Genomic DNA, 24,964 nt, shown 5'->3' with positions numbered 1-24,964 from the left:
CCGGGGATGAGGATGCTTGTGCTGCTGTGGGGAGTGTGCCAGTTGAGATTCAGGCTGCTTCGGGGTTGAGTATGGGAGCTGGGGTTCGAGTTAGAGAGCTGTACGGGAACGGGGACGAAGGGAATACCGTGGGACCTGCGGGGATCCCGCGGGTTCCCCCTTCGGGTCAAGGGGATCCCGTGGGGACGGCCCCCTAGGGTTGCGGGGATCCCGTGGGGATGCCCCCTAGGATCGTGGGGTTCCTGCGGGGTTGGATGCACTCGAGCTGCAGCACACAGCCGACCCGGAAGTCTTCCACGATGTTAGTGCTTAAGTCGGAGGGAGGGCTTAAGCAAAGCCCTCCCTCCCTCCGACGTCAGCGCTGACATCGGGAAGACTTCCGGTCGGCTGTGTGCTGCGGCAGGGCAGGTAGGGAAAATTCAAGGCAGTGGCGTACCAAGGGGGGGGAGGTTTGCCCCGGGGCAGCCTTAGGGGTGGTGCAGAGCCGGCCAGATCCCCTTACCTTCGTGGCGCTTTCCCCCGATCGACTGACAACAGGCCCAGTCCGACAAAACTCCCTGCCCTGTAGCCGCGAATCTAAATTAACTTCTTACAGCAGCTGGATTCAAGGCAGGGAGGTTTGTCGGACTGGGCCTGTTCTGTTGTCGGGTGGGCGGGGAAGCGCCACGAAGGTAAGGGGCAGGGAGGGAGAAAGGGAGGAAAGGTGGAGTGGAGAGGAAAAGACGCTTAAGGGAAATGGGTAAAACTGAGAGGGGAGAAGGACACTGAAAGGACAAGGGGAAGACAGAGGGTGGAGAAGGATACTGAAAGGATATGGGGAAGACAGAGGAAGGAGAAGGACGCTGACAGGACATGGGGAAGATAGGGGGAGAAGGAAGCTGAAAGGAAATGGGGAAGAGAGAGTGGGGAGAAGATACTGAAGGGAAATGGAGAAGAGAGAGTGGGGAGAAGATACTGGCAGGGAAGAAGACAGAGATGCCAGACTATGGGGGGAGCGGAGGGAAGAAGATGGGTGCCAGACCAATTTGGAAGGGGGGGAAAAAGGGAGAGGCACAGTAACAGAGCAAATGGAAGACGCAGAGAGAAGAGAGTTAGTGGATGGAAGGAATTGAATGAGAACATGAGGATAGCAGAAACCAGGCAACAAAGGTAGGAAAAAAATTCTATTTCTTTTTTTGCTTCAGGATAAAAGTAGTATATTAGTTGTGTTGATAAAAATTTATAAACATTAGAGGCTCTGGTAGAAACCCATTTACAAAGTATGTATTCTTCCCAATTAATATTTCCAAATTAATAAAGTCTCTTTGCTTATTTGTAAATGGGTTTCTACCAGAGCCTTTAATTCAGTAGCATAATTAAATGAAATAACTATTTCTGAAGTTTATAGGGACGGGCGGGGATGGAAGGGATTCCTCACGGGGACGGGTGGGGACGGAGGAGATTGCTCGCGGGGACGGGTGGGGATGGAGGGATTCCTCACGGGGACGGGTGGGGACGGGTGGGACTTTGATGGGGACGGGTGGGGACAGATGGGATTTCTGTCCCCGCACAACTCTCTAATTCGAGTGTTTGGTGAGGATGTAGCTGCTCAGTCCCTGGGGGAGTGGCAGCCCCCGGTTTCCTCTTCCTTCTGGCCGCCCTGGACTTTGGAGCCATAGGGTGTTGGGTGGGGTCCTGCGCCCTGGCCAATGGGTGGGTCGCCCTTTCCGGGGATTGCAACAGCATGGGGCAGAGGGGCTGGTAGAGGCAGTTGTCAGGCAGATTGATGGGCCCTCAGGGGGGTAGGGGATTCCGGGAGTCCCTCCAGTTTTAATTCTACTGGTGCTGTGCAGTTTTCTGTTCCCTGTCCGGATTTTTCTTCACATGAATTCAGCGGATCTCAGACAGGTCATGAGGCCGTGGCTACTACGTCCCACAGTGGAGCACGTTGTTCCCAGGAGGCGGTGCGGAGTTCCGGAGGAGTTCAGCCAGCGGAGCTTGGTCGGAGAGGTCTTGGTCCTGTGGTTGCTGTGGATGGCAACACTGGCGAAGGAGTCGTGTCTGCTGTGGCCGGACGGTGATGTCCCGAAACGGTGATTGCCTCTGGAGCGATGGGCGGAGTAGTCGTTGCTGGAGGAGCGAGGACACGGGTAATATGGCCATAGTGGCTGCTGCGGGGAAAATCTGGGGTAGGAGGGAAGGGAAAGCGCAGGTGGAGAGATAGGGATTCCTCCTCTTTTTCTTCTTTAACCTCCACTTCTTCGTCTTCCTCCCGTTCTCAGACGAAGGCTTCGGGTATGCAGGCTGGGCAGGGGGGCCAGAACAGCGGTGCACTGGCGTTAGTGGCGCTCACTGAGCTTTGGGAAAAGGTGCCCAGGGCGTTGCGCCACAAAATTCGTAGGCAGGCGTGTATCGATATTTTCCGGCTCCTCGAAGGGAGGGCGCGTAGGAAGAGTAAAATGAAGGTGAAAAAGGAGGATGGTAGGGTTAAATCGGGTCTGGTCTCCTATAATGTCGTTAACTGGATGCGGGCGTTTCTGAGGCTAGCTAGCGTGTGGGGCCAGGAACGTCCTCAGGATTATGGGTTGCTGTTGGCTTATGCTGACTCCATTCTCGATGCTTATCATCGCTTTGGTGGTTGGGCTTGGCTCAACTATGACGAAGCATTTCGCGATAAGATGGAGAAAAACCAGCACATGTTGTGGGGTACCCAGGATATCAACTGTCAGCCTAGAGGCCTCTGGGAGATTATATCAATCTGACCCTGGCATGGGAAGGCAGATAGACCCTTAGTGCAGGGAAACTGTTTTAAGTAGCCCTGATTGATATATTTTAAGTTTCAAGTAGCCCTGATTGAATCATGGCTAGCTAAAAGGTGTTAATGTCTGATTAAGAGGGTGCTTAGGACAATGGTGCACAGATCAAGCCAGAGACTTAATCCCATCACCATGCTTACAGGTATCTCACCCTCCTTAGCAATTAAATTAACCATTGTCTCAAACAGTTTACAAATTCTAAACAGAAAGATACTGGGAGATACAATATTTTCTCTATTCAGAATAAGATTCCAAGGTATAAAAGCCTGCTCTCTGCTCTATCAAGTTAGCTCTCTCTTTTTCTATGGAGCTATCTCTTGGCTCTTTGCTCGGCACTCTGGTTCTGTCTATCCTTCCCTTTATCTATGGAACACGAAGCTTCCTAGAACTGCAAGCTTCTATGTCCCTCTCTGCCTCTGACCTCTGTAAGGCAGTGAGACTGCTTGCTCTCTGCTTAAGTGTAATGCTCTCTGATTAATTGTAATGCTTATAAATATTACTTTTCTGTAAGACTATTTCTATAATATATTCTTTATGCAATCACCTCTGGTTGTGTCTATTATTCTACTTCCTGGTGAGTCATCTGTGAGGGAACTGAACCTGGGACCAGCGTTTGTCAGTACGCATTTCACTTAACCCCTACCACCTAATATTGTGGGGGCCACTTTCAAACTGACATCAACCTGTGGCTCACGCACATGGCTCGGCCAGGTTGGCGTCACAGGGATCAACGAGCGCGAGCCGTTCCTTTCGTTCTGCAGCAGGGCAAAGTGGACAGGGTTCAGGGGAGGGAATGACCTCTGCTGGAAGTTCAACAAAGCAACCTGCCCGTTTTCGGACTGTAGATTCTGGCACGCATGTTCGCTGTGCTGACAGAGTCACTCCGCGCTTAAATGTCCTAAAAAAAGAGCTGCTGCGCCTTTGGGGCCGGCCAAGTGAGGTGGGTACCTCTGTTGTGCCCACCCCAATTAAGGTGGTGGCCCTCCAGCCATGGTTAAGCTAATATGGCGATCGGAGAGCGGCAGTAGTTCTAGAGAAGGGTTTTAGTGAAGGTTTTGTTATCCCGTACGACAAACCAGTACTCCCTGTACAGGTTCCCAATGCCTCCTCGGTGGCTAGACTCCAGGAAGTGGTTCAGTCTAAATTGTTGAAGGAGATTGAGCGGGGGCGCATTGCGAGGCCTTTTCGGCAGCATCCATTCTCGGTTATGATGGTCTACCCCTTGGTGATCATTCCCATGAAGGACCCTGGTAAGTTCCGGTTGATTCACAATCTGTCATGGCCATTGGGTCGCTCCGTCAACGACGGCATTCCTCGTGACCTTTGTGCAGTACGGTATTCCTCCTTTGACTGTGTGTTTCGACTTATTTGCGGGCTGGGCGCAGTGCACTTCTGGCTAAAGTGGACATCAAGTCTGCCTTCCGGCTGGGTTTTCGGTTTGAGGGTGCATTCTATTATGATCGTTGTCTGCCGATGGGCTGCTCCATTTCTTGTGCGTACTTTGAAATGTTTAGTACGTTCTTGCACTAGGTCACGGTGCGGCAAGCATGGGAGGATTCAAGTTTCAAGTTTATTAAAAATTTGTTTGACCGCTTAATCAAACTTCTAAGCGGTTAACATAATAAAATTACACAAAAATAAATTAAACATATTAAAACAGGGGAGACAAATGACTTACTCAAAACATACTGCAACAGTAGGGCAGATGGGGAGGAACTACAATAAGTATAGGATAGATAAGTCATAAGGCTAAAACAGTAGGTTAGGTAAAAATTGAAAAAAAGGAAAAGAAAGAAGAGTGGCAATTTAACAAAAGGCGTCTCGGAATAGAAATGTTTTTAATGCTATTTTAAATTGTTTTATATCCAATTCATTGCGGAGATTTATAGGCAGTAAATTCCAAAGAGAAGGGTCAGTGACAGCAAAGTTGTTGGTACGTAAAGTATTTATTGATTTTAATGATGGTATAACTAAAAGATTTTGAGAAGTGGAACGTAGGGATTTAGTTGTTACATACGGGATTAAAAGACTGTTAATGAAATCAGGTTGGTTATTCATTTTAGTGGTAAATGTTAAAAATATAATTTTATAATTGATTCTGTATTGATTGGCAGCCAGTGATAATCAACTAAAAGTGGGGTGACATGATCATATTTCTTTGCCCCGCTAATGATTTTAATAGCGGTATTTTGAATGATCTGTAATCGCCTGATCTCCTTTTTTGTGATTCCCTTATAGAGGGCATTACAGTAATCTAAACATGAAATAACCAATGAATGAATTAAAGTTTTCAATGCGGCAGCTTCCAGTAAATTAGAAAGGGAACTAATCATTCTTAATCTATAAAAACATTTCTGGACGACTGTGCTGATATGGGAATGATATGAAAATTTGCTGTCTAGAGTAACGCCTAAAAGTTTTAAAGTTGAAACAGTTTTAATGGGAGTAGATTCAAATTTCAATGGAGCCAGAAGTGTTGTACCTTCTTTTAACGGAAAGATCATTAGATTGGTTTTATTGATATTCAATGAAAGTTTATTGACGTCCAACCATGATTTAATTTTTTCCAATTTTTGATTAATGAGGGCAATTTCTTCCTTATTATTTAAGTCGATAGAATGAAGAAGTTGGACATCATCCGCATAGGCAAATGTAGAGAAACCAATAGATTGTGAAACTGTCAGAAGAGGCGATAAAAAATATTTAAAAGTAAAGGAGATACTATAGATCCTTGCTGGATTCCGTATTTGCAAGACATGTATTCAGATGAAGTGTCATTGAAAACTACTTTAGAAGATCTATCTTTGAAATAAGATGTGAACCAATTCAAAACCTGATCAGAAACACCAATTTTCTGGAGTCTTTTTAAAAGTAGGCAATGATCTATGTGTCAAATGCTGATGAAAGGTCCAAAGAGAAAAGTAAAACAGATCGATGATGATCGAGATGGTAAAGTATTTTGGTGGTGAGTCCTAACAGGGAATATTCAGTTGAATGACAATGACGGAAGCCGGTTTGATTAGGGTGAAGAACATTGGTTTTCTCAACGAAATCCGAAAGTTGTCGGAAAACTATTTTTTCTGTTAGTTTGGCCATGAATGGTATATTTGCTATGGGGCGATAATTGGAAAGTTCTAGTATGCTAATGGCTTTGTCTTTTATAATTGGATGAATAATTGATTGTTTCCAGGTTTTGGGTAAAGATCCGGAGGACAGACTTGAGTTAACTAACTCCTTGATAAATGGTCCAAAGATAGAAAAAAAATTTTTTAATAGGAAAGAAGGAATTACTTCATTACTGGTTCCTTTTATATTAAGTGTGTTAATACATTTTTGTATTTCCTCCAAGCTAGGAAGGGTGAAATATGAACATCTAGAGGACAAAGTAGTTGCTCCAATAGGGTCTATACTGTCATTGGAGAAATTTGTGATTGCGTTATTTGGAATTTTGTCTCTGTGGTGCACTATCTGGACGACTTTCTCTTCGTTGGAGCAGCAGATTCAGGCTAAAGGCCACTTTTGAAAGTGTGGCCTCCGAATTTGGGATTCCCTTGGCAGCATGCGAGGGGCATCCGATGTGGAGAGCTGGCCGGCGGATGGAGGAGGCATCCCTCTGAAGGCACTGCGGGGTTCTCCAGTGGCTGGCGGACATTACACGCATCCCCCCCCCCCCCCCCGAAGCGGCACTGTCGGGTTCTTTTTCTGATGACGGACGGAGGAGGCAGACGGAGGAGACGGCGCTGCAGCACCTGGCCCCGAAAGGTACAGACCCCGGGTTCTGGAACCAATTGTTGCTGTTGCCACTATTGTCTATGGAGAACTTGGCTTTGATAAACGAGCATTTTCGATTACGAGCACATGCTCCTGGAACGGATTATGCTCGTAATCCAAGGTACCACTGTACTTGCAATCCAAGGTTTTACAGTATATGGAATATGGAAAAGCAACAGTTTCAAAAAAAGTTTCTCATTTTTGTTCAGTTGATGTTTACAGATTATTATGCCAGAGTTTATTTAGGCACCTAGTTGATGGCATGCGCTATCAGTTCCTCCTCTTTAAATCAACTGGGTTCTACCGGATGCTAACAGGTTGTGGCCTTTTTTTTTTTTCCAGTATTTGCGGTTCTATTTTTTTATTTTTAAAAAAATCTTTAGTCATTTTTATAACTTACAAGTGTAATCGTAAATAACATTTAAACTTACAAACATCACTTGAATTTCTGTTACAATCATCTTAAATTAATGAAATTTATCCCCCACTTCCACCCTTACCATATCATATGTAATCACGCATATCATATAATATATTATTTACTAATCCAAACAACTAATATAAGATCAGAATCCCCCCACCCCTCCCTTCTCATTTGCAATTGTATAATTAAGGGAAAAAATGTTATTTACTCGTTACAATAATCTGTTAATGGTCCCCAAACATCCTTGAACTTATTAAAATGTCCTTTCCATATGGCTAATATTCTTTCCATCTTATATATATATATGACACAAAGAATTCCACCAGAAATTAAAGTTTAATCTACTCCAATTCTTCCAATTAAATGTAATTTGTTGAATGGCGACTCCAGTCATAATTAGCAAGAGCTTATTATTTTTTGAGGATTTTGACTCTTTGCCCTCATTGACATGCCAAATAAAATAGTATCATATGATAGGGCCACCGGATTCTCCAATAAAATATTTATTTGGCCCCATATTGATTTCCAGAAATCCAAAATAAATGGACAATAGAATAATCGATGTTCTTGAGTCCCAGCTTCAAGATTGTAGTGCCAACATCTATCAGACTTAGAGCTATCTAATTTATGTAAACGAACAGGGGTCCAAAATGTTCTATGTAACAGAAAAAAACAAGTTTGTCTCATAGATGCAGACACTGCACATCTCATCCTCCAAGACCAAATTCGTGGCCATTGAGACACCATAATTTGATGCTTGATCTCAATGCTCCAACTGTCTCGAAGACCATTTTTTAGTTTTTTATTTACAAATCCAGATATTAATTTGTACCACTGTGCGGCCTGGAAGTCCACCTAAACTAAACTAAACCTTAAGTTTATATACCGCATCATCTCCACCTGAAAGCAAAGGAAGTGGGAAACTTCAAACCATTCTTCAAGTACGTGAAGGTGAAGCAACCGGCGAGGGAGGAAGTGGGACCTTTGGATGATGGAAACATGAAGGGAATGGTGAAAGAGGGAAAAGAGGTAGCCGACAGGTTAAACAAATTCTTCTCGTCTGTCTTCACAAGAGAGGATACATCCAATGTTCCAGAACCCGAGGAAATCATAAGTGAGGATCAGGACGAAAAGCTAGAGCGAATAGAGGTAAGCTAAGAGGATATCCTCCGACAGATAGATTGAAGAGTGACAAATCACCAGGCCCAGACGGAATCCACCCAAGGGTGCTAAAAGAACTGAGGAACGAAATAGTGGTTACGCTCCAGCAAATCTATAACCTATCCTTAAAAACTGGGGAGATCCCGAGGACTGGAAAATAGCAAATGTCACATCTATCTTCAAGAAGGGATCAAGGGGAGACCTGGGAAACTACAGGCCAGTGAGCTTGACCTCAGTTCCGGGAAAGATGATGGAATCACTGGTCAAGGAGAGCATCTGCAAGCACATGGAAAGCAATGGACAGCTGAGGACCAGCCAGCATGGCTTCTGCAAAGGAAGGTCGTGCCTTACAAACTTACTGCACTTCTTCGAAGGGATAAACAGCCAGATGGACAAAGGGGAATCCATTGACATCATTTACCTTGACTTCCAAAAAGCCTTCGACAAGGTACCCCATGAACGGCTGCTTAAAAAGTTGTGGAACCACGGGGTGGAAGGGGATGTCTACCGATGAATCAAACATTGGTTGGAGGGTAGGAAACAGAGGGTTGGAGTAAAGGGCCAATACTCAGACTGGCAAAGGGTCACAAGCGGAGTTCCACAGGGTACTGGGACCGCTCCTGTTCAATATATTTATAAACGACCTGGAGATGGGGACCAATTGTGAGGTTATAAAATTTGCAGATGACACCAAACTCTGCAGCAGGGTTAGAACTACAGAAGACTGTGAGGACCTCCAAAGGGACCTAACAAAACTGGAAGAATGGGCAAAAAAGTGGCAAATGAGCTTTAACATAGAGAAATGCAAGGTCATGCATGTGGGGAAAAAGAACCCGATGTTCAGCTACAAAATGGGAGGATCATTGCTAGGGGTAAGTAACATTGAAAGAGACCTGGGTGTGTTGGTGGATACAACATTGAAAGCATCGGCACAATGTGCGACAGCCTCAAGGAAAGCAAACAGAATGTTGGGTATCATCAAAAAGGGTATCATGACCAGGACGAAGGAAGTCATCATGCCGCTGTATCGTGCAATGGTGCGCCCCCATCTGGAGTACTGTGTCCAGTACTGGTCACCGTACCTCAAGAAAGACATGGCAATACTGGAGGGAGTCCAGAGAAGAGCAACTAAATTGGTAAGAGGTATGGAAAACCTTTCATACACTGACAGGTTAGAAAAGCTGGGACTCTTCTCCCTGGAAAAGCGGAGACTTAGAGGGGACATTATAGAAACCTTCAAAATCCTGAAAGGCATAGAGAAGGTAGACAGGGACAGATTCTTCAAACTGAAGGGAGCTACTAATACAAGGGGGCACTCGGAGAAATTGAAAGGGGACAGGTTTAGAACAAATGCTAGGAAGTTCTTCTTTACTCAGAGGGTGGTGGACACATCTAACGCGCTCCCGGAGGATGTGGTAGGGCAGGGCACGCTTCAGGGGTTCAAGGAAGGTTTGGATAAATACCTACTGGATAAGGGGATTGAGGGGTACAGATAGACATAGAGACAGGTATAGGAAAAGCAGGGACAGATAGACATAGAGATAGGTACAGGAAAGGCAGGGACACTTAATAGGTCAATGGACCTCATGGGCCGCTGCGGGTGCGGGCTGCTGGGCGCGATGGACCTCTGGTCTGATCCAGCGGAGGCAACTCTTATGTTCTTATATTATGTTCTAACTCTAAACTATATTGATTAGTGAGATTTTTCCATTCAGGGAACCCCTCCTGAATAGCCTGCTTTAGTTGCAACCATCTATAACTTTGTGAATTATTAAGACCATATTTACGTTGCAACTGTGAAAACTCAAGCAGTTTACCATTAGAAATAACATCTTCTAATACACGTATTCCTACATTCATCCAATGCTTCCAGATGACTTTATATCCGCCAATTTGAATCTTGGAGTTCAGCCATATAGATTGATTTGTTGATTTATTAATTGGATTAGGTGTTAAATTGCTCACATATCTACAAGTAATCTATTTTCTTTATATGTCTAGGCATTTTGATACTAAGTACATGGCATAATCTCAGAGGAAACATGAGGCGCCATTCCAACCAAAACCATTCTGGGATATTATCAACAGGCTCTGGGAGGATCCAATACATACCCTGGCACATAATATAGGATTGATGATACCTATAGAAATTGGGAAAATTTACCCCTCCCTCTGTAATCGTTTTTTGTAGAGATACTAAAGCAATTCTAGCCTTTTTACCCAGCCAAATAAATTTTGTTAGAATACAATTTAACTTTTTATAAAAGGATCCCTGAAAAAAAAAAACGGTAACATACCCATTTGATAATAAACCACAGGCAAAATCATCATTTTAATAGTTTGAATTCTCCCCCACCAGAACAGATGTAAAGGATTCCATTGCTCACACATTTCTGTTACCTTCTGTAATAAAATTTTTTCATTCACTTTCATTGTTTCTTCCAATGTGTTTTTTATCCAAATGCCTAAATATTTTATTCTGTCCTCTTTCCATAGAAAGGGGAATGTTTCAAATAAACCTTTTGTACAATGGACATTAAGTGGAAGAATTTCTGATTTACTCCAATTTATCTTGTATCCTGAAATTTTTCCAAATTTATCTATCAATTCTAATAAGCTTGGAATAGTTATTTCTGGATTTCTCAAATGAAGCAGTATATCATATGCATAAGCAGAAACTTTATATTCCCGATCTGAATAAGGAATACCTTTTATCTCCCTCGCTTGTTGAATAGCTAATAACAAGGGTTCTAATACAATATCATAAAGCAAAGGAGACAAAGGACAGCCTTGTCTAACCTCCCTCTGCAGACTAAAACACTCTGAGAAATTGTTATTAATATATAATCTAGCAGCAGGAGAGCTATACAATGTTTGGATTATTTGTATAAATCCAGAACCTATACCAAACCATTCCATTGCTTGATACATGAAAGTCCATTCTACTCGATCAAAGGCCTTTTCTGCATCCAAGGAACCAGAAAAGACCGGATCATTCATGGCTTTTGATAAATTTAACATATGTAATGCTAATCTGGTGTTATTAGAAGAATGCCTTTGAGCAATAAACCCTGTCTGGTGCATACCAACAATAAAAGGGAGAGCCTTTGCCAAGCACATAGCCAAAGTCTTAGCCAAAAGTTTTCCATCTACATTAATTGAAGAAATACGTCTGTAGTTTGAAACCAATGTGGGATTTTTATTAGCTTCGGTAAAACTATAGTTAATGATTCTGCCATACTATCTGTGATGCAACCTTTAGTTAGTTGAGTCTGATATAAATTTAATAAATATGGTAATAGGGTAATTTGGAATGATTTATAAAACTGTACCGTAAAACCATCACCACCTGGAGCGGATCCAACTCTAAGGGACTTCAATGCTGTTTGCAATTAATTGATATTGGCTTTTCTAAACTTTCTTTTATATGGTCAGGAATTTTTGGTCCCTTAATTAATTTTTAAAATTCTGATCCATCCTTTTCTTTATCTAAATAAGGCTCAGAAGAATAAAAATCTTTATAAAACTTTAAAAATTGTTTTAGAATAGGACCAATTTGAGAATAAGTATTCACTTTATCATCTTTTATCGCCACAACTTTTGTTTTTTGCTTTTAGATAATTTGCCAATAATCTTCCCACCTTATTTGAATTCCCATAATACAATGCCTGTTGAGAAAATAAATCTTTTCTTATCAATTTAGAAGAAATCTCATTATATTTCCCTTTAGCTTTCAAGAGATTCTGTAGTGTAGAATATTCCCATTTATCAATTAATTTTGATTCCAATATCTTTATATCTTGTTCTAACCTGGAAAATTGATTTTTAATTTGTTTTTTTAATATGGGCCGAAAAAGAAATAATTTGACCTCTCATGGTTGCCTTGAAAGCATCCCATAACGTTTCCATTGAGATATCTTCTGTATTATTAATTTGGAAATAATTATTTATTTTTAATTGAATTTCCTCTATAAAATTTGGCTCTACAAGCAATGTATTATCGAATCTCCATACAGATCTACTATCATCCTGGTCAATTATTTTTATTTTAATCCACATCCCACCATGATCAGACAAAATAATTGGATCTATGGAGGCTTGTGTAACTTGCTGAACTAATGTATTTGAAACAAATATATAGTCTATTCTGGAAAACGATTTGTGAACATGGGAGCAAAACGAAAATTTCTGATCATTAAAATGAAATATCCGCCATATATATCTTTCAAATCACAATTTTGTATCAAATTATCTAATCCTAAAGACTTCATAATTCTGCTAGGTTTTTTATCCATTAAAGGATCTATAACAGCATTAAAATCCCCAGCCACAACTAAATTAGAAGCATCCAGTTGTAGCAACAATGGTTATAGAGATTTAAAAAATTTAAATTGGTTCGAATTAGGTGCATATACATACATATACATCTTCCTGAAGGATCAGCATTAATCATTTTAAATAAAGCATTACATTTCTTATTAATTAAAATTGCTACCCCTGCCTTTTCCCCTATAGCTGGGGCAAAAAAACAACAATGTTTTACCCAATCTCCTTCCAATTTTTTAGACTCTAAAGCTGATAGATGAGTCTCTTGAATGTAACATATATCTACATTGTTGTTTTAAGAACATAAGAACATAAGCAATGCCTCTGCTGGGTCAGACCTGAGGTCCATCATGCCCAGCAGTCCGCTCACGCGGCGGCCCAACAGGTCCAGGACCTGTGCAGTAATCCTCTATTTATACCCCTCTATCCCCTTTTCCAGCAGGAAATTGTCCAATCCTTTCTTAAACCCCTGTACTGTACTCTGCCCTATTACTCCCTCTGGAAGCGCATTCCAGGTGTCCACCACTCGTTGGGTAAAGAAGAACTTCCTAGCATTCGTTTTAAATCTGTCCCCTTTCAACTTTTCCAAGTGTCCTCTTGTTCTTTTATTTTTCGAAAGTTTGAAGAATCTGTCCTTCTCTACTCTCTCTATGCCCTTCATGATCTTATAAGTCTCTATCATATCCCCTCTAAGTCTCCTCTTCTCCAGGGAAAAGAGACCCAGTTTCTCCAATCTCTCAGCGTATGAGAGGTTTTCCATCCCTTTTATCAAGCGTGTCGCTCTCCTCTGAACCCTCTCGAGTAACGCCATATCCTTCCTAAGGTACGAAGACCAATATTGGACGCAGTATTCCAGATGCGGGCGCACCATCGCCCGATACAATGGCAGGATAACTTCTTTTGTCCTTGTTGTAATACCCTTCTTGATTATGCCTAGCATTCTATTTGCTTTCTTAGCGGCTGTTGCGCACTGTGCCGTCGGCTTCATTGTCATGTCCACCATTACCCCCAAGTCCCTTTCTTGGTTGCTCTCATTCAATAATATCCCTCCCATCGTATAGTTGTACCTCGGGTTTCTGTTTCCAACATGCAATACTTTACATTTCTCAACGTTGAACTTCATCTGCCATCTCGCCGCCCATTCCCCCAATTTGTTCAAGTCCCTTTGCAATTCTTCGCATTCCTCTTTAGTCCCAGCTCCACTAAATAGTTTTGTATCGTCCGCAAATTTTATTATCTCACACTTCGTGCCTGTTTCTAGATCATTTATGAATATATTAAATAGCAGCGGCCCGAGCACTGAGCCCTGCGGAACACCACTCGTGACCCCCATCCAGTCCGAGTAGTGGCCCTTCACCCCTACCCTCTGTTTCCTACCCGCCAACCAGTTTCTGATCCATCTATGTACGTCTCCGTCCACTCCATGGTTCTTCAGTTTCCGGAGTAGACGTTCGTGAGGCACCTTGTCAAAGGCTTTTTGGAAATCAAGGTATATGATGTCTATGGGGTCTCCTCTGTCCATCCGTTTGTTAATTCCTTCGAAGAAGTGCAATAAGTTCGTTAGGCACGATCTCCCCCTGCAGAAACCATGTTGGGTTGTTTTCAAAAGTTCGTTTCTTTCCAGATGTTCATCGATGTGTTCTTTAATCAGTGCTTCCGTCAGTTTCCCCGGAACCGAAGTCAAACTCACTGGTCTGTAGTTTCCTCGGTCACCTCTTGATCCCTTTTTAAAGATGGGCGTGACATTGGCTATCTTCCAATCCTCCGGGATCATGCCTGTTTTCAAGGATAGGTTGCAAAATAAGTGTTTTCTTCCTTTTTATTGGATGGTTGAGGCCATTAACATTTAGCGAAAATAATTTAAGCTCCATTAAGAAATTTATTGAACACATGAACCATTTCAAATATATTATCTTATTATAATTTTTCTTTACAAATCTCATTTCCCTTAAATTACTTTGTAAAATTCCCCTTATTTTCTGAATTATTATATTTCTATAATCCCAAAACTCCTTCCCTATTCCCTCCCATAATCCCTCCCTTTCTAGTTTGTGAAAACTTGAAGACATAAAATCAGACTGGCCCCCCTACTCCTCCCCTAAGCATCCTATTTCATTATATTATAGATATTAAACAATCCATATAATTTCTGTTAATACTATAATTGATTAAAATAATTATTTTCCAGCATATTTCATAAATCTCTAATTTAAACTATTTCCATAATCAGGTGTAGATCATAACACTAAGAATTCCATTTAAACACTTTTCATGAAATGTACTAAAACTTTCTTTAAATAATAAATACTCCATAGAATATATTAACTTTACCAAATCATATAATAAAAAATAATATATATTAAATGTTATTCACATAAATAATTAATTACCTAAGAAGTAGAATCAATTTATATATTCTTCATCATATCTATAAAATTAGTGATTTAATATGAATAATTAATGTAATGTAATTTATTTCTTATATACCGCTACATCCGTTAGGTTCTAAGCGGTTTACAGAAAATATACATTAAGATTAAAAATAAGAAAGGTACTTGAAAAATTCCCTTACTGTCCCGAAGGCTCACAATCTAACTAAAGTACCTGGAGGGTAATAGAGAAGTGAAAAGTAGAGATAGAGGAAAAATAAAAAATAAAAATAAACATTTTAACAAGACAGCATTGATCTAAATATTTTGGAAGGTAGAAGAGAGGAGAGAAAGGAATAGATGCAGAAGGGGGAACCGTTGAACAGTAGAATTCTGGAGAAATTTAAATGATAGAAATAGAACAAAACAAAGACAAAAGGCAAAACAATAGATAAGATTAAAGATAAATTAAGGATCCTGTTTTTTAATATTATGGCAACAGAATAGAAATATATTTCAAGTCATTAACTAGGACTTTCACTATTGTATCCACAAATAATCTGATGAATTAAAAATAAGTTAATGTCAAAGTACTAACAGTATCATGAATTTGAGTACATATCATACACCTTTCAACTACCCAGTGTATGATGCAGGAATCTATGGCATCAATTGCTTGGTTTCTATATTTTCCTAAATGGCCTGTAGAGAGTCCATTATAGTTCTGCAGAATTTCCCCCCCCCCCATGTAACCATACCTAGCTCATAGAGCCTGCTGAGGTGGTGGAATTGCAGCTCAGGGCTGGTATCCCCGTATGATTCACATCCACACAGTCTCTTCACTTCCGAGAAATGTCTGAGATCCGGCCACTGGAACACTTTGCCGAGTGTGTAGGACTGCTGACCCAGCTTGTAGTCGGTTTTGCCAGGCAGGAGCAAGCAGGAGGAACTGGCGCCCCTCTTGGACTCCACCTCTTGCAAGAGCACCTCCAGCTGTTTTTCCTGCAGCTTCTTGAGCACCGAATGGGTCAGGGCCTTTAGCTCAGCCTCCGACCCGAGGTTCGCCCTGACAATCTTCGCCGCTTTGCCCATGCAGCAGTGGCCGGCGCCATGCGCCCTAGTGTCTGTCTCGCCGTCGCCGGGCACGCAGCTCCTCCAGAGTCAGACGAGCACCGATCGTTTGGTCTTGAACATGCGGAACGAGAAGACATTTTCCCAGCTTCAAAACGTGCATGAAGGATCTGGGAGTCGAGTCCAGGCGACCGCCACACAGTCAACACAACCATGGCATCAGAGGATCCGATTCAGCAGCTGTTGGGTGAGGTTCGCTTCCATATTTCTTCCAACCCAGAATCGGAAAAGCCAGAGGCCAGAACAGGGGCCAGGGGCAGGGATGATACAGTTTGAGCGGATCAAAGCCACGCATCAGCAGAAACAGAGCACTGCTCACCTCCCATCTGTCATACCATCTCTTCTTATGCAGATTCTCTACAGTATCTAATGCAGTCATCTTGGCCCCATTGAAGTCTCAGACATCATGGCTCCATATTAGAATTATATTCCGAGCCTCCTCTGTCTCTCCTCTCTCTCTCCTCTTTAGACAGAGGCCCACAACAAAATCCACCATGATGGGCATCACTCTCCAGAGCAAAGAAGTGGAGGGGAGTCTTCAGAACCAGAAGATCTTATGATTCCATCCATAGATTCCTCAGATGTCAGCACATTCCTGAACACCTCAATTACATCAGCAGGTATTTCTGTTCTAACTTAGAATTTTATCCTGTTTTAAAATGTTTCTAATTCCAAACAGATCCAAATCAGTTGAAAGTCAGTTGTAGCGGCCCTCTTTAATGTTAAAATAAATATTAATATATATAATCATTTATTTATATAGTTCTAAATTCCTTATATTTTCAAGTCTAGTTTTTTAGACTTACCATTATTTTAATTCTCAGTTCATAGGTGTTTCTTGAGAAGATAAGAACTCTTTAAGTTTTTCTGGGTTTTCAAATAGATGAAACTTATCTTTTATAAGTAATTCTCATTTGTGCTGGATAGAACAATCCATATTTTGCTCCCAGATCTTTTAATGGCTGTCTAAGTTGTAAAAATTTCTGCCTTATTTGAATAGTTTCTTTGGCCAGATCTGGGGTGAAGAGCAATTTAGAGTCTTTATATACTATATTTTTTGCTTCTCTGGCCGCTTTTAAAATATCAAGAACATGCTGGAATCTCATTAATCTAAAAATTACTGTTCTTGGCTTACCTTGATTATGTGATGTTTTAATCTAATTCTTTGTGCTTTTTCAATTTCTATGACGTTTTTAATTTGAGTGGAAGAATTTTTGGTATAATTTCTTCTAGAAAAGTAATCATGTTTTTCCCCTCAATACCTTCTTTTAATCATATTATTCTTAAATTCTGTTTTCTGGAACGATTTTCAAGATCCGTCAGCTTCTTTTTCATTTCTTGTAATATTTTATGATCCTCTTTATTTTCTTGTTGTATATATTCTATCCTTTCTACTCTACATTTTGTCAATTCTGTTGGTTATTATATCTAATTTGCTGTTGATATTGTTCATTTCTTTCCTCATCTCCATCAGAGATAAGTTGATGTTTTCCAATTTTTCTGTAACTTCTATAATATCTAATGCATCCATAGGTAGTGAACTTCCATTAGATGTCTGTGGGTCTTCCTTTAGTCTTTTGTTCTTTCCCAAAGATTTTGCTGGAATTTCTTGTATCTTTTGTTTGTTGGAAGTCATTTTAATAGATATTTTCCAAAATAGGGTAAAAATTATTTCTTTTAAGTTCTGTATTTGATGCTCAGAGGAGGGAGCTCAGTTGTTAGCCAGCCATCCACTCAGCCTCCAAGTTCCGGAATCTCAGGTTTTGGCCTTTTTGTATTCAGTTTACTATGATACTGAAGTTGTGTTCTGTACACATGTGCTTGAGTATACACTTATTGGTAGATTATGTTAAGTACTGTGACAGGGAAGCTCCTGTCACGGTTGAAAAGGCTGCTAGCCCAGTCAAAAGTGCAGCCCTCAAACCTTCAAGTCCTAAAATAAAGACTGTACACCCTGCTAAAAGCCCCAATTTAGCATAGCCAGAAAGAAGGGAGAAAAGGCAGGTGAGGTCACAGCCAGAAATACAGGCAGGGAGGGCACAGTAAACAGAGCCTATCCCCTAGTACTCCTTTCCCAGAGCTAGAGTGAAACAGGAGATCAACCCAGAAGGGGGTGGAGTCAGCCACCATAGTTTTCAGGCTCGTAGCAAATGTGCAAGGAGAGCAGGGGAGAGGCACAGCTGCTCCCAGTTGGGAAAGCAGGGTACCATATATGAAGAGCAGTTTCCACACTTCTCCTACTCCCCAGTCAAGAAGATTTTCAGGAGGCCAGCCCACAAGGAAGGAAAGTCTAACTCCAGGGAGGTACAGTAACTTTCCCATTAAGCCTTGGGGTGAAGGGCTGGAAGTTTATCCTAAGGAAGAAAACGGTTTAGGAAAGCTGGCAAGCATGCAGAGAGGGGGATGGGAGGTAAAGCCAGAAGTGGATGACTTGATGGAAAGCCCCAGTTCCCTGGACACAGAATGGGAAATGTATAGTGAAGGTGACCCAGAAGAAAATGTGTTTGGGGAGGACATGGACATAGGAGTGAGCAGTGGGTAATTGCTTCCTTCCTTCCTGTAAGGAGTCCAGTCACTGACATAGAGACCTGAGACGGAGGGAGGTTACAAACAATGATAAGGCAGCAGTGCCTAATTAAGAAAAGTGTTTCTTTGAACCTCATTTCTCCAAGTCTCCCTAAGAACTAAAGATAAAGGATGTTAGGGGCATATTCGGGTGGGGCTGAAGACTTAGGTAAAGGGAGGCTTGCCCCACACAGCCGGTAAGGCAGGGCTGTAGAGAATGACACGGTGACAAAATTCATCACCGTTCCCGTCCCCGCGGATAACCGGGGGAAATAATCCCATGTCATTTTCTAGTGTCTATTTCAACCTTAGTCCTTCTACACCAGCATTCTTCAAAGCCAAGCTTGTGGGTCAATGGTTGTGGCCTTTTATACTCTGATTCTTCCCTCTCTCCTTAAAGAATGACATGAAGATGGTTTCCCGCGGTTATACCCACCATACAAAAGGCGCACAAATAAATCTTACCTGCGGTCCGAGCCGGGTTTGCCCACTCACCTGGGGCCTGGCCCGGCCACAGGAAATATTTAATGTTTATTTTGTAATAATAATTTGTTCTTATATAATCACCAAACCTTCAGTTCAAGGCGGTTTACAATAGAAGATGAGCTGGACATACAGCAAATTACAATGCAGGTATCAAATGTTCCTCAGGAAAATACAAATTACAGTAGATCAAAATATTTCTCAAAGGCGATTCAAAATGAGAAAAGATTGGACATACAATAAATAGGAATCAAATATCAGAATAAGGAAGTGCAATTAAGTCAAATATTTTTGAAACAAATAAGTTTTAAGCATTTCTCAAAATAGATAATAAAATTGGGTTTGGGGAATAAGAACATTCCAATATGAATTTATTGCACTAGCCTGAAATGCCAAAGTTTTTCCTAAAAATCTCATTACGACATGCTTTAGCTGAAGGGAACATAAACCAGCAAGATCGTGTATGTTTATTTTGTATTCACTACCAGAGACTGAACCTTTAGCACATGTCTGGTCCAGGGCAAGTCAGAAAGACAGCCAATTTGCTAAGCACTTGTGAATTTGTACACATGGGAAAGACAACTAAAGATGGCTAGCATTAAAAGATAGTGATGCTGCTACTAGCACTGTGTGAATTTCCAGTTCTGATGGTAGGATTAGTCATGTTCTCATTGAAACATGGCATCCTAAACTACCGTATATACTTGAATATAAATTAATCTGAATATAAACCGGAGGTGACCCTTTTACCCCCAAAAGAGGAGGAAAAAAGGTTGACTCAAATATAAACTAGGGGTTTATATTCAAGTGCCCTGCCAGGCTCTGCCCCCAGCCCCTCTCCCTCCCTCCCTCCCCTGATGCCTTGCAGGCCTCCCCCTGGCCTGCCATAAGCCCTGGTGTGCCAGGACAGGAGGGATCCCTCCCGCCGCCTTTCCCGGCCGACTGACACAATCCCTCCCACCTTCCAGACTTAAAAAGCCTACCTTTTTAAAGCCCTGATGGTCCAGTGGTGAACTAGGGCAGAAGTGATCTTCCTAAGCTCCTTCACCATGCAGAGCTGCTATCTGAAATGGCTGTCATGAGTTCTCATGGTTTCCTTGTGAGTTCCCATGGTCTTGCAAGGTTGCTGTGAGAACTTGCAACAGCCATTTCAGATAGCAACTCTGCTTGGGGCAGGAGTGTAGGAAGATCGCTCCTGCCCTGGTTCACTGCTGGACCACAATTGTTTTAAAGGTAGGTTTTTTAAAAGTCTGGAAGGTGGAAGGGATGTGGGATGTGTCAGAGTCTACCAGGACAGGAGGCGGGAAGGATCACTCCTGTCTCGGCCCCACTGCTGGACCACCAGGGCTTACGGCAGGCCTGGGGGGGGAAGACATGTATGCACTGACCTGCATATAAGCCAAGACCCCCATTTTTGGCCCAACAATCTTGGTTTATATGAAAAAAAAAAAAAAAAAAATATATATATATATATATATATAGTAGATTTTTATTTTAAAAGTTTATTCATATAATTTTAACAGATTAACACCAAATGCTCAATAGCTTCAAGTATGGATGAGGAGCCAGGTTTCTTTCCCCTTTGGATTTTTTTTTTTAATTCTGAATATAGTTGCAATTGATTTAGTGTAAAACCAAAAAGGTACACTTACCTTCCAGGTGTGCTTGACAAACTTCCAGAGCTTGGAGTTTGTGTACCTCAGGTCTACTCCACTAATAGCACATGGGCCATGGACCTGAGAGAGATGAGCAATATCTGCACCATTCTCTGGAATTTCCTAAGAGAACACAAATGTGGAATTAAAGCAGGCAATCTGCTATCCTATATTTGAGTCCATATGTTTTACCCATCACCTAAACAGAAGTCAAGTTTTTTAAGAATGTGTGGTTATGGTAAGACCACCACATTAACAACCAAAACAAACTCAAGGTGCTTATAAGCAGGTATTGTCAACTTTACCTCAATGTGTGCACCGACATAGTGTTCTGTGCGCCCACGGTACACCCACTCTTTGGATGTAATTTCTTCTTGTTCTGGGATGCTCCAGGTTGGTGCCAAACCATCAGAGTGATACCAAATACATATCATTCCATTTACTTCACAAGATGGCCATGTTTTAATCTTTGCAAACTCTGGTACTGTAAGAGATACATCTCAGTGTGACAAATCCATCCACCTCCCTATCCACAAAGACAATTGGATGTCAACTCTATTTATTTAAGTCACTTGTAGCACACATAGCAACCATCTATGCGGATAACGATACATACAAACAAAACATTACATATATAAACAAACAAAACATAGCAGATTATTAAATAACAGCATACAATAAACAACTTACACATGTGCCTTAAAATAAAAAGCTAAGCAATTACAAGATTACAAAGTAACCAAATTTGAAAAGGCAAGTCAAAAAAATGGGCTTTCAAACTTTTCCAAAATGCCAAAAAATCAAAGGTCAGATGGATAGAATCTGGAACAGAGTTCCATGGTAAAGGTCTGGCTACTTAAAACATACGTGATCAATTTGCAACTTTGGAGACAGAACGAAGAGTGGGAACAGCCAAAAAAAGCTCTGTCTTGTGATCTCAAAGAACAAAAAGGCACATAAGTCTGCAGTAGAGAAGCAATCACCTTAGGCAATAGATCCCAGACAAATCTGAATACCAAGGTTAGAAGCTTAAATTGTATTCTCCAAACAACCGGCAAACCAGTGAAGTTCGGCCAGCACAGATGTAACATGGGAATAACGGGGCAATCTAGCTATTACCTGGCAGTGGTATTTTGAGCCACCTGAAGCGTTGTGAGTGAAGTCTTCGGCAAGTCGCAAAAAAGAGAATTACAATAGTCTAGATGTGATAAGACATAACTCTGCATAACTGGTCTAAAATTCGTAGCTGTAACAGTTTTCCTCAATGAGCTCTTTCTGGTCCAGTTTTGACTGAAAAGTATTGTAATTTAAAATAAAGTTACTTATCTCCAACTTTAATTTGCGTAATTATAGTTGGTTAATGCCAAAATATTGATTAATTTTGCTTTCTCTATCCTATTTCTGTTATACCAGATGACTTGTAAGGACACCTGGAGAGCATTATGAAAACCAAATGTCCTTATAGAAAGAACACCCTAAACCACACACACAAATTTCAAGACTGAGGGATGCATTTTTAGTTGAGGGCTAGGCTAAGTTGAATAAATTGGAAAAATTAGTTTAAATGCTGTGGATGATCTTACTTGTATCAATGCAAGCCTCAAAATCTCCCACTGGTATTAATTCATGGGGCTCAATCACTACACAATATACATATCAGTTAATGATATGTAAAATGAAATGATATCTATAATGTTTAGTGATTGACCCTATAATTTAATACCAGTGGGAGATTTGAGGATTATGTTGATGATACATTTGGACCACATGATCAGTTTCGAGGGAGTTAACAGGCAGATAGACATAGGTGACCCGGTTGACATTGTATATCTGGATTTTCAGAAGACGTTTGACAAGGCCCCACATGAACGACTACTTCGAAAAATTGCAAACCATGGGATTGAGGGTGAAATACTCACGTGGATTAAAAACTGTTTGGCGGAAAGAAAACAGAGAGTGGGGGTAAATGGACAATACTCGGACTGGAAATGCGTCACCAGTGGAGTGCATCAGAGTTCGGTGCTTGGACCTGTGCTCTTCAACATATTTATAAACGACCTGGAAATTGGAACGACGAGCGAGGTGATTAAATGTGCAGATGATACAAAGTTATTCAGAGTAGTCAAGATGCAGGAGGATTGCGATGACCTGCAACAGGACATAAATACGCTCAAGAAATGGGTTGCGACATGGTAAATGAAGTTTAACGTGGATAAATGTAAGGTGATGCATGTCGGTAACAAAAATCTTTTACACGAATACAGGATGTCTGGTGCAGTACTCGGAGAGAGACCCAAGGAAACAGACTTGGGAGTACTGGTAGACAAGTTTATGAAGCCATCCGTGTAATGTGCAGTGGCGGCGAAAAGCACAAACAGAATGCTTGGAATGATTAAGAAGGGGATTTCAAACAGATCGGAGAAGGTTATCATGCTGCTGTACAGGGCCATGGTGTGACTCCACCTGGAATACTGCATCCAGCACTGGTCACCGTACTTGAAGAAGGACACGGTACTACTCGAAAGGGTCCAGAGAAGAGCGACTAAAATGGTTAAGGGGCTGAAGGAGTTGTTGTACAGCGAGAGATTAGAGAAACTAGGCCTCTTCTCCCTTGAAAAGAGAAGACTGAGAGGGGACATGATTGAAACATTCAAGATAATGAAGGGAATAGACTTAGTAGATAAAGACAGATTGTTCACCCTCTCCAAGGTAGGGAGAACGAGAGAGCACTCTCTAAATTTAAAAGGGGATAGATTCTAAACAAACATAAGGAAGTTCTTTTTCATAGGGGAAAACACCCTCCAGGGATTCAAAGGTAGACAAGTTCTGCTAGACCAGAAGGTACGCAGGTAAGGCTAGATTCAGATAGGGCTCTGGTCCTTTACCTAAGGGCCACCGCAGGAGCGGACTGCTGGGCACGATGGACCACTATTCTGACCCAGCAGCGTCAATTCTTATGTTCTCATTGGTTTGATCTTATTTGTATGCCATAAGGTGTACATTTTGCATAGAAAACTTTGTTTACTGATAATCCACCTGGGTAAATGGAAATAAGGGTCCACAAGAATACTAGAACTAGATTTTTATGTGTGCTACATGTGCTTTTAAGATATTTCATTAAAGTCCTGCTCCTTGTACATTACACTGCAATTTTGTTTTTGTTTTTTACCATGATACCATCCAACAGAGCACCAACATTAACACTGTCCAGTACTAATTTCTAGAAGGTTTTGGCAGCCCCAACTTAATAAATAGGCAGCAGAACATTTTTTTGTTTGGATGGGCCCATAAGCTCTGCCCAGACCCCGCCCCATAATAGTACTAATTGTAATACCATTTTTCCATTCATTTTCCATATATACACACAATATAATCTTATTAATAATACATAAAGGTAAACTACGCAAAGCACACTGTGTGTTTCTCAATATTCATTTCTACCAGAACTCCTGGCCTTGGTCACACATGCAGAACACAGATAACCCCTATGCAAATACAGAACCACAAACTAAAGTACTAATATATACAAACAAAACCCTTAGATGCAAGACTCTGCATGCAGTACAACCCCCAGAGAAATAGAAACAAAGCATTTCTTCCTTTACAATGCAAAATATAGACAGCAGATGTAACTTCTCAAAACTGACACTATTCAATCACTAAATTGAAAATAAAATAATTTTCCCCTACCTTTGTTGCCTGGTGATTTTGGTTTTCAAACCATCTTTCCCAGTCTCTGGCTGCACTTCCATCTGTCTGTGCGCTTAACTGTGTATCCAGGACCACCTTATCCATTTGCTGTTTTTCTTTCCTTCACTTTCTGCCATAGATCCATCTTTATAGAGCAAAACACAAAAAAAACCTTCTCATCAATACTGGGCAAGTTTCTCAAATAGTATCTTCATATAACATTTAAAGGCTTTTAAATATTTAAATGTGCTCATAAGCTCTTCAGCAAGGCGCCATAGCAGTGGTACAATGTTGCTGGAAAGGTGCTTGAATTTTAATCATAACACATTGGATAGAGCAAGGATACTTGCTTCTACTGGAGTGGCAAATGTTATGGCTATACAAAAGTTGTTTATAATTCTAGTGGTACACCCCACGTATATCTTCTACCACTAGAATTATAAGAGTACGCATACACAAACATCTCAGCAGAATATGCAAAGGAGTAACAGAAGCCCCTCTGGTGCAGCACTGGAGGGATCTAGGGCACCAGCTGTCAATTTGCAGTTTTTTATCATTGACACAGTTACTCTGCCCCGAGGAGGGGATCTAGCT

The 24,964-nt window shown here is 41.3% G+C and overlaps 1 protein-coding gene across 4 annotated transcripts in view; it reads right to left on the bottom strand.

Moving 5' to 3' along the window:
- LOC117367721 (cholesterol 7-desaturase-like) overlaps positions 1-24,964 on the bottom strand; it is a 132,840-nt gene that overhangs the window by 79,841 nt on the left and 28,035 nt on the right. For all 4 annotated transcript variants that reach the window (XM_033960573.1, XM_033960575.1, XM_033960574.1 and 1 more), the window contains exons 3-4: positions 20,986-21,164; positions 20,678-20,803 (exon numbers count right to left, since the gene is read on the bottom strand). In XM_033960573.1, the coding sequence (XP_033816464.1) occupies positions 20,678-20,803; positions 20,986-21,164 (305 nt within the window). The remainder of the gene's footprint in view (positions 1-20,677; positions 20,804-20,985; positions 21,165-24,964) is intronic.

This window comes from Geotrypetes seraphini, chromosome 10 (assembly GCF_902459505.1).
Source record: "Geotrypetes seraphini chromosome 10, aGeoSer1.1, whole genome shotgun sequence".
Taxonomy (NCBI): Eukaryota; Metazoa; Chordata; class Amphibia; order Gymnophiona; family Dermophiidae; genus Geotrypetes; species Geotrypetes seraphini.
This window is presented reverse-complemented; position numbering and strand designations above follow the sequence as displayed.